This window comes from Hippocampus comes, unplaced genomic scaffold, assembly GCF_001891065.2.
Source record: "Hippocampus comes isolate QL1 unplaced genomic scaffold, H_comes_QL1_v1.1 scaffold180, whole genome shotgun sequence".
Lineage (NCBI taxonomy): Eukaryota > Metazoa > Chordata > Actinopteri > Syngnathiformes > Syngnathidae > Hippocampus > Hippocampus comes.
The window spans coordinates 1064178-1074187 of record NW_017805076.1 but is presented as its reverse complement, the minus strand read 5'-3'; the positions used below and the strand labels follow the sequence as shown (position 1 = coordinate 1074187).

At 40.5% G+C, this 10010-nt stretch overlaps 1 protein-coding gene across 2 annotated transcripts in view; it reads left to right on the top strand.

Moving 5' to 3' along the window:
* Nucleotides 1-1706: 1706 nt before the first annotated feature.
* tat (tyrosine aminotransferase) overlaps nucleotides 1707-10010 on the top strand; it is a 28326-nt gene continuing 20022 nt past the window's right edge. Inside the window, exons 1-5 of one of the 2 annotated variants that reach the window (XM_019865253.1) lie at nucleotides 1707-1876; nucleotides 2557-2691; nucleotides 2908-3012; nucleotides 6983-7050; nucleotides 7208-7366. In XM_019865253.1, coding sequence (XP_019720812.1) covers nucleotides 2598-2691; nucleotides 2908-3012; nucleotides 6983-7050; nucleotides 7208-7366 — 426 coding nt within the window. In that variant the 5' untranslated portion in view covers nucleotides 1707-1876; nucleotides 2557-2597. Of the gene's footprint in view, nucleotides 1877-2422; nucleotides 2692-2907; nucleotides 3013-6982; nucleotides 7051-7207; nucleotides 7367-10010 lie in introns of both variants that reach the window. The other variant, XM_019865252.1, reaches the window with a different exon arrangement.

Below are 10010 nucleotides of genomic sequence, written 5' to 3'. Positions count from 1 at the left end.
TTGACGTGAGTCAAGCGTGACACAGACGGATGTAACAGAGAATCCGGTAATTTTTCAAAATAAAACATATTTCGTATTCCGAAATAAATAAAACGGAAATAAGGCAAGTTCTTTCTGTGCGGCCCGGTACCAAATGCCCTGCGGACCGGTACCGGTCCGCGGACCGGCGGTTGGGGACCCCTGTACTAGACAATGTTGTCACACTTTTGAAAGAAGGCTGAGGAATGGTCTGTAAACGTCCAAACAAAACATTGTACACATTAGAGTATGAATGTTATTGTTGTTTTAATTGTGTTTTTAGGGATTGTCTCAACCTTCTCATAAATTTCCCTGACAACCCCCACCCCCACTGCCCCCACCATCTTATGCCAAAATATCTTTTTAAAGAGGAAGTATTGTATTTCCGGCCTGACACGTCAATGGCGCGTGGAGTCTTCTGTTGGAAGATTATGTTAAGTGTTTAATTTTCCACTCACCATGAAGGGAATACAAACACAATCACGGGAGGACGTGCCAACTGCTGTGTTTTGTCCAAACTCTTCTTTCTGACTGATTATATTGATTTAAAAAAACAACACTGGACATTCTGGAGGCTTGTGGCAAACACTTAGTCAAACAACATTTGTTGACACATGGCTACTCTCACGGTCACATAGTTGTTGTTTTAAAAAAAATTCTGGAAATTTTTAGCTTTAATAGTGCATTAGCTGGGTACTTATGCAGGTTATAGTCATGACAACATCAAGTTACATTTTCAAGTGAAATACTTTCACGACAACCACAAAACTTGCTTGAATTCGGTAAGAATGGAAGTGCCAATGCCAAGGGAAAGACGCCTCCGTTTTAACCTGCAATGTACACTTTATTACCAAACAACATGTTACTAAGACACATTTATGCTATGACTGTGCAAAAAAAAAATGAATTTAACATTTTCATATTACATATGCAGATTGAAACGTCAAACAAATATTTTTTGAAGTCAATAATTTTCGAGTGCATATTCTGTTGGATTTAGCATGTTATTTAACTAAATATGAATTGGGTTATACTTATGAGCTGATGATGAACGACCTATGTTTTTTTTTGTTTGTTTTTTTTTTTTCACCCATGTAAAAAGCTCTGAAGCTCCCCAGGCTGCAGTTCTGTTAAACAAACAGGTTGGAGTGGAAGGTTTGACAGGAGAGACGAGTTTGATCTTTCGGGACAGGCTCGTCGAGGAATGAACTTCTGGAAATATTTCAACGACACGTTCCAGATATTAAGGTGCTGAGTCATATTTTAGTTTTCATTATTCATTCAGCTAAAATAGAGGAATGATATTTGACAATCGTGGGTGTTTTTTGCTGCAGGATAGCATACACAACTAGAATAATAACAAAATATTAGGTTCAGTAAAATAGATTTAGTCATGCAGCTGAATGAGAGAATATTAAGATGAAATTGAACATCTGTGGTACTCAGTCACGGTTTTGCTTCAGAGGACCAATGTACAGCATAAAATATGATGGAAACTAAATATGGATTAATCAGTTCTGCGTGCGACTTTTTGTGCATGCCTGTTGTGATTTGGGTGCCTAATGCTCTTCTTGCAACATCAGGAAGCGTGTGCTCTGCTGAATCCACCCCCTCTTCTCGCCGATAAGGTGGTGGGGAGGGTTGGAGGTATGGTTCTTGTTAGTGCTGTTAGTAAGGGGGTGTTGCAGTGCAACCCTCTCGGCCTCCACCAATAGAAATATGGGTTCGGTTCAACACCCATTTTCTGAAGTCCTGCTATAAAATGGTCCTGTCAAATCCTTCTGTATTTATTATTGCAAGACTCCTTAATCTACCCTCAAGCTGAATTTGGAAAATTGAAGAGTGAGCTGATCATGAGGTAAGAACCTCATGATTGTCCTGATATTTGAATAACATTTTGTTGAATTCCTAAAAATAGGGCATAGTATTTATTCTATGATGATGATGATGATGATGATGGTGATGGTGATGATGAGGTCTTGCCCATCTGCTTTCGAATTTTCCAATTAAAAGACTTTGGCGCAGGGTTTATTCAGCTCTTTTTCTGAGGATATTATGAAATTGCGCTTGTCTGTCAGTTGTGTTCTAAAATGATTTTCATACTTTCATAATGCTGGTTATTGTGTCGATTAGGCTCCATTTATGGTCTGCTTGATGACTCAGACTTTGACACTTTCAGTAAATTTTCATGCTTTTGCTTCAGTGAAAGGTACATCTACTATTATAGATACCGATAAATAACAATAATATCAATACTCATACAGTATGTGCAATCAAAAACAAATTCATTATTGTGTTGACTCAGTAATGCATATTAAATAAATATTGTTTATTTATAATATTTTCATGATTAAGTGGAAATGTTCCTCTACTTTATTGTTCCAAAAATCATTCTCCACAACAGTGCCAGGAATGATGCCAAGTCGAATTTGGTTCAGATGAATGAGAATGCCAATGGCAAAAACCTGAATGGGAATGGAGCCAACAGGAAGGCCATTCACCATGCCGGCGTCAGTGGGAATTCTTCTCCTGTCAAAGACAAGCGCTGCAGGAAGACATGGCAAGTGAAGCCTTCCTTGATGGCTAACAACACCCTGAATCCCATAAGGGCCATCGTCGATGGGATGAAGCTCTCCCCACACCCGGATAAAGCCATGATCAGCCTTTCGATTGGTGAGAAGGCTGTTTGTGATATCAGAGTACTGAGATTCCATGAACGGAATAGCAAGCCAAAATTATTTCAACTGTGAAGCATACAGTACATATCACCAACGTGTTTAGTCAATGACAGAACAATGCATGCCTCAGCAATTTCCAAAAGAGGATCTTCTTTTCAGAAGACATTGTCTGACTGCCAACACAAAGCTGACTTGCTCATGTGCTCCATAGGGGATCCTACCGTCTTTGGAAACCTTCCAACAGATGATGCGGTGCTTCAAGCCATGAAAGATGCAATCAATTCGCACCAATACAATGGCTATGCTCCTTCTGTTGGTGAGTTTTATCTGTCAGAAAATGAATTAAAAAAAATAAAATAAAAACAGAGCAACATTCTAAATATGATCAGTCACAGTGTTTCACATTCACACCAGCAAAGCAATTTAAAGCCTTCAATTTAGTAAAATTCAAATGTTGAAACTGTAGGAAGAAGCCACAGTATATAGATAGAAGCTACATAAGAAGGGGCCACCTTTCCGTTTTACTCTATATTACTCACAAAGTTTGGATTTTGAAAAAAAAAAAAACACTTTTTGTGTAATGATTGAGATCTGTTTTATTCTTGACGATTAACATGTATAAAGTTTCATCGTGCTTTATATTATCACCTTCCTAAAATATTGGCCCGGGTCATTTTTTCCTTTTTTTTTCATCCATCTATCCATTTTCAACACCGCTTCTCCTGAAGAGGGTTGCGGGACGTTGCAGGAGCCTATCTCTGCTGACTTCGGGGACAGAAGACAGACTACACCCTGAACTGGTTGCCAGCCAGTCTCAGGGCACATGTAGAGACACATGAGCATTCACACCCACTTCCACAACATTACTGAGTGGGAACCCATCTCTCGCTGCCCGCACACAACTCAGAGAAAGTGTACCACTACACCATCAGCGACATTCAGTTTTTTCAGAAAACATAATAAAATGAACCAAATACTGATTATATTATAAAGCTAATTCATTTCAGGGGTAGAATTGAATGGTCTGTTTACCACATGTTGCAGATTTTATCAGAGGTGGCCTGCATAATGAGGATATGGTTTAAGCAAAATGTGACTTAGGCCAGGCGGTAGTCGATTGTTTAGAATGTCCACTTCACAGTGCAAAGGTCGAGGTTTCGAATCGGGGCTCTGGCATCCCTGTGTGAAGTTTGCGTGTTCTCCCCTTTGCCTGTGGGTCTTCTCCAGGTACTCCGCTTTCCTTCCACATTCCCAAAACATGCCTTGTAGGTTAATTGTCCCTAGGTGTGATTGTGAGTGTAAATGGTTGCTTGTCGATGTGTGCCCTGGCAACCAGTTAGAAGGTGCCCCCCTGCTCCCCAGGACATATATGTGCAGTCCGTTATTCAACAGGCAAACAACATTTTAAACAATCCTTCTCATGTGCTACACTCCCAATTTCAACTCCTAAACTCAGGAAAGAGGTATAGGACTCTTCTCTGCAAATTAAACTGGTATAAAAACTCATTCATACCGCAGGCTACCATTTTAATCAATAAACAATTAGAAGGAGGCAGACAGACAAGTGGAAGGACATGAGTGTGGTGGGGGTGAGGGGGTGCACACGACTGTAATGTAGTGTCCAATGTGTGTAGAGTGTATACTGTCTTGTCTTGTATGTAATTGTCCTAATTATGTTGTGCTGTGTATGTGTATGTTTTTTGCTCAATGTATGTAGCAGCACAGAGGAACTGTCCTCCGAGACAAGTTTCTCCTATGGGAGACCTAATAAAAAGTCAAATCAAATCAAATCAAGGTGTACCCTGCCTACTGCCCGAAGACAGCTGGCAGAGGTTCCAGCTCGCCCGCAACCCTCGTGAGGATAAGCGGTTTGGATAATGGATGGATGGATGAGAGGCTGATGATATATAAAGCTGGCCACGCTAAAATAACAGCAACATTTGGCCACATTAACTTCAAGCGGCCTTTCAAAAACTGGTTGACATTTCTGAGAATCACTTTATTGCACAGCGGCCCGGTGGTCCAGTGGTTAGCGCGTCGACCTCATCGTGCAGAGGTACCGGGTTCAATTCAATTGTGTGGAGTTTGCATGTTCTCCCCGGGCCTGCGTGAGTTTTCTCCGGGTCCTCCGGTTTCCTCCCACATTCCAAGAACATGCATGGGAGGCTGATTGAACACTCAAAATTGTCCCGAAGTGTGAGTGGGAGCGCGGATGGTTGTTCGTCTCTGTGTGCCCTGTGATTGGCTGGCAACCGGTTCAGGGTGTCCCACTGCCCGAAGACGGCTGGGATAGGCTCCAGCACTCCCCGCGACCCTTGTGAGGATATGAGAATCGGAAAATGGATGGATGGACATTTTTGCACATTTACCACAGTATTTCTCAACTTTTGAGATGAACTGCATGAAATGGTTAAATACAAACATTAAATTACAGTTGCACCTAATATTTTTAAATATGAACCCTAAATGTTAATTATAAAAGTAAATGTTCAATCAAAATATACAGTATACAGTATCTAAATGTTAATTGCACGGTTCGTGTGGAACCAAAAATTTAGCTAGCATGCAAATTAAAATCGCTCAGAACCAGAAGTACCATAATACAATCTTAAGACGGTCAGCCTGTGTTCATAGTGTCAATAACACACAAAGAAAAACATCTTAACCGACGAAATGGACGATTGTGCGTATATTTTAGTGATTAAAAACTAGATGTTCTAAACACGTCTGGGAAAACTAAGGCATTCATATCCATGTACAGTCCGACTAGTAGCAATTTTATTTTGAAGTTCAGCCTCCCAGCACATTGCGTAATGCTTGAACAACTGTTGTGGTGGATGCTGGCTTGATTCGGTGAACTCTGGCGTTAACAACTACATTCGTAGTGAGATGGTATCCAAGCGGTTTGTAGGACAGTCACCACCTGTGTGTCGCTATGCCGCAGCTACAGCGGTCCGTCAAAATATATCCTTACGGCCCATGGTACAAAAAAAATCTTCCGGCCTTACTGATACAACCGTCGGCCACACTCAGTGGCATATTTGCCGTCAAGACAGAAAAGAACATGAAAAACGCCACAGAGAAATCAGTACAGTAATCCATCATTTATTGCAGTTAATGGGGACCAAAACCACCCGCGAAAAACGAAAATCCGCGAAATAGCGACCCCCACCCCCTCCATATAGGTACATGTATATAATATTTGTAAGGCCAAATTTAATGGTATACATGCATGTAGAAGTAAATTTTGAAGTAATTAACATGACTTAATGCTGTATACTAATAGATTTAAACATGTATAAGTTAGGTTAGTTTATGAATAACAAAATAAAATTATATATATATATATACAAAACAACAGCAAGTCACAAAGAGCAACATATACAGTACTGTACTACATGTATATGAATTTTTATTTATTTATTTATTTATTATTATTTTTTCTTATGAATATGTTTGAAAAAATCCGCGATGCACTGAAGCCGTGATAAACGAAACGCGGAATAGCGAGGGATCACTGTATATTCAAGTTAGGTGCACTTCGCGTAATGTCAGATGGCCGCCGGTCCGCCGGTGGCTTCACTTTTCGCTACGGCTGCATTGTCAGTCCAATCATCCTGCAGATATACGTCAGTGGATGTTGCTCACCATGGTTTGAAAATTGCTCCGCTTTATCCTCACGAGGGTTGTGGCCGTGCTGGAGCCTATCGCAGCCAATTTCGGGCAGTCGGTGGGGTACACCCTGAATTGGTTGCCAGCCACCCGCAGAGTATCATACTAATACTAAATTGTATAGTGGTTAGAACCCTACGTTGTGGCCGCAGCAATCCTGGTTCGAATCCTTGTCACGGCATGTGCAAAGGGCAGACTGGACTTCTTCATGGGGGCGGCCCGGTGATCAAGTTGTTAGTGCGTTGACCTCACAGTGCAGAGGTTGTGGGTTCGATCCCAGCTCCGGTCTTACTGTGTGGAGTTTGCATGTTCTCCCCGTCCCTGCGTGGATTTTCTCTGGGGACTCCGGTTTCCTCCAACATTCCAAAAACATGCATGGCAGGCTGAATGGACACTCTAAATTGTCACAAGGTGTGAGTGTGAGCGCGGATGGTTGTTCATCTCTGTGTGCCCTGCGATTGGCTGGCAACCGGTTCAGGGTGTCCCCCGCCTATTGCCCGAAGACGGCTGGGGTACGCCCCCACCCCACCAGCTATAAAACAGATCTCTCTTTCATTTATTTGCTCTTGATTGTTTCTTAGTACCTGAAGATCTCTCTATATTTTTTCTGGCAGGTTACTTAAAGAGCCGACAGGTGGTAGCCAACTATTACAGCTGCTCTGAGGCTCCTCTTGAAGCAGAGGTGAGATGTCTGCATTCTAACTCACCAGTGATAGCAGTAAAAATGAAATTGTGACCTGTTGAAAATTCCTGCAGCATGACAAGGATAAATACATACAATATTAATAGGTCCGTAATGTGTTATCCTACTTGTAAACATCTCTCCCCATTCTACACAGGATGTGATTTTGACTAGTGGCTGTAGTCAGGCCATTGACTTGGCTATCAGTGTCCTGTGTAATCCTGGGGACAACATCCTGGTTCCACGTCCAGGCTTCTCATTATATAAGACTCTGGCGTTATCCTTTGGCATTGAGGTCAAATTCTACAACCTGCTGGTATGTTTGACCCACTCATCCCCCTTGATGTGATATTATTTTTCTCTTTTTGTTAACCCCCCGCTCACAAAAAAAAAAAAAACTCCCCAAAATGTCCTTCAGATTTGCGCCTCATAAAATTTCAATTAAACTCCAACAAAACTCAACAATGGGTATTTTGCTAACATCAAGCATGAATAGCTAGTCTATTGCTACAGGGCTGCACAGGATCAGACAGTGTCAATCCTCTGATGCAATATCCTCATCGGCGGGAACATCCCCACTTGCTGAAGCATGTGCTGTTATGCCGAGCAAAAATAAAAGAGAGAAAAAAAAATAAATGAGTGTTAAATCAACAAACACTTGTTATCAACAGAAACAGTGTCATCAACAAAATATAACTTCAAAAATACAACCATTTTAAAAACAGAACTGTTTAATGCAGGGTACTGTCCCTGTTTGTCGAGGGACTCCATGATGAAGGATAAAAACACCAGCATTGAGTAATTTCAACGTCATTTTACTTGATTTGTACTTGATAACTTTACAAACCCAATTCCGTAATTCTGCCACAAGTTATTTCTATTAATTGTATATGCCCCAATTTCTTCGAGTACTCCGGTTTCCTCCCACATTCCAAAAACATGCATGGCAGGCTGATTGAACACTCTAAAATTGCCCCTCGGTGTTCAGTGTGAGCGCGGATGGTTGTTTGTCTCTGTGTGCCCTGTGATTGGCTGGCAACCTGTTGAGGGTGACCCCGCCTACTGCCCGAAGACAGCTGGGATAGGCTTTTGAGCCTCCTTGCTGCCCATCTTTAAAACCCGCCTCAAAACTCACTTGTATTCTTTGGCATTTGACTCAGCATGACTCAGATTTGTTCTTGGTTTTGCTGTTCAGTGCTTTCTACCGTCTTTGTTACGAATTTGTTGCTTTACTGTTGTATGTGATAGTTGCTCCATGTACAGCACTTTGTATGCAGCAATGGCTGTTTGAAAGTGCTCTATAAATACAGTTGAGTTGAGTTGAGAAAATGGATGGTATATTTCAATAAGAAATACACAGTTGATATGAAAGCAAACACTAAAGGAATCTCTTAAGTAAAGAATCTTCTGAGTTTTACAGTCCCTGTCAAGCAAAATTATTACTTTGACCCCCAAAGCAAGCAAACAGCATGGCTGAGAAATCACATATCATTCATAGCCATGACTTCTTTAAATGAAATGGACACATATGCCAGTCTTGCGCACACACTCATAATACAAGCAGGAAGCAACTTAAGTAAAAAGCAACATTTAAAATAGTCATAATTCAGGGATTTACGTGTCATCGTGCTTTATAGATATGATTGGAATAAATGAACCATTGATTGCAGTACACAAAACGGCAATGGCTGTCGTGACAATTGATCAGTCTGATTGGCTGTTAGCTAGTGAATCACTGATTGAGATAGTAGTCTACGAACGACACCAAAGCAAACTCATGGCAAAGAAAATGCTATTATCTCATAAATTTAAGCTTCTCAAAACATTGCTTTTTTACTTGGACTCTTTCCCATTGATTATGAGTGTGACGAGCATTGTTCTGAAGATGTGGAAATTTTCTTTCATGAAACCCTGACTGCGGATGATAAAGAATGACTCACTCATGCACGGCCATGTCTCACTGAGGTACCATGTCTTCCTGGCCACCTCACTGAAAATTTTCTGGCAAGACCCCTGCTGGTGAAGTCTTTTTAGCCACTATTGCTCTATCATCAATACAGGCCAGAGAGGAAGTATATAAAGTACAACATTTAGTAATTACAGACAGAATATATCTGTTGTGAATGGGAATAAAAATTTGGAGACACAAATTGCAATATTGAATAAATAACCAGTACATCAGTGGTGACTAAACTGAGCAATAAAATGTAGTTTTCTTTTGGTGGTTTCTTATTTCAGAAGTGTATCGAGACAAGACCCATCACAAGAACTCAGACTTGTGAGGGGGGCACATGAAATGAATGGGTTTTGGACACACTTATTATTACTATACTATACTATACTTGACTAGACTATCAGTGGCGGGCCGTGAATTTCAACCTTAGGCCTTCAGTGATGTCACATACATGAACACAATACTGTATAGGCTCGTGAAGCAGCACTTAATTTCAGGAGCATTTAAAACCATCAAGTATGCATTCACAATTAAGAGCAGGAAACTACATTTACAAATAGTCAAAAATAAAAAGATGATTTAAAAATACGAAATAAAATGCCACCCAAATTACGCTGTGTGATCTTAAACAAGTCTGTCCAATAAATTGCGCAATGTCGCAGTTTCGTATAAGACACCAGCCAAACAATAACAAAACAAACTGTTCTTTGAAAATAAAGTAAACAGATCATTTGCATTTTGAAAATCGGCGATACAACAGCAAATAACTGACATAACTGACTAACTAATAACTGACTAACAGCTGAGATTGAACGAACTTTCGTGCACGAAGGTGACTACAATGCGCCATTATAAATTGCAGGTGAGCAGATTTATTTGATACATGTTTGTATCTTTGTCATTTTATTTCATTACCATGAATTTAATACTAACGAAATAAAATGACAAGAAGAAATGTAAAATAAAATTCATTGACTCACCAATGTACTTCTCCACAGCGTACACT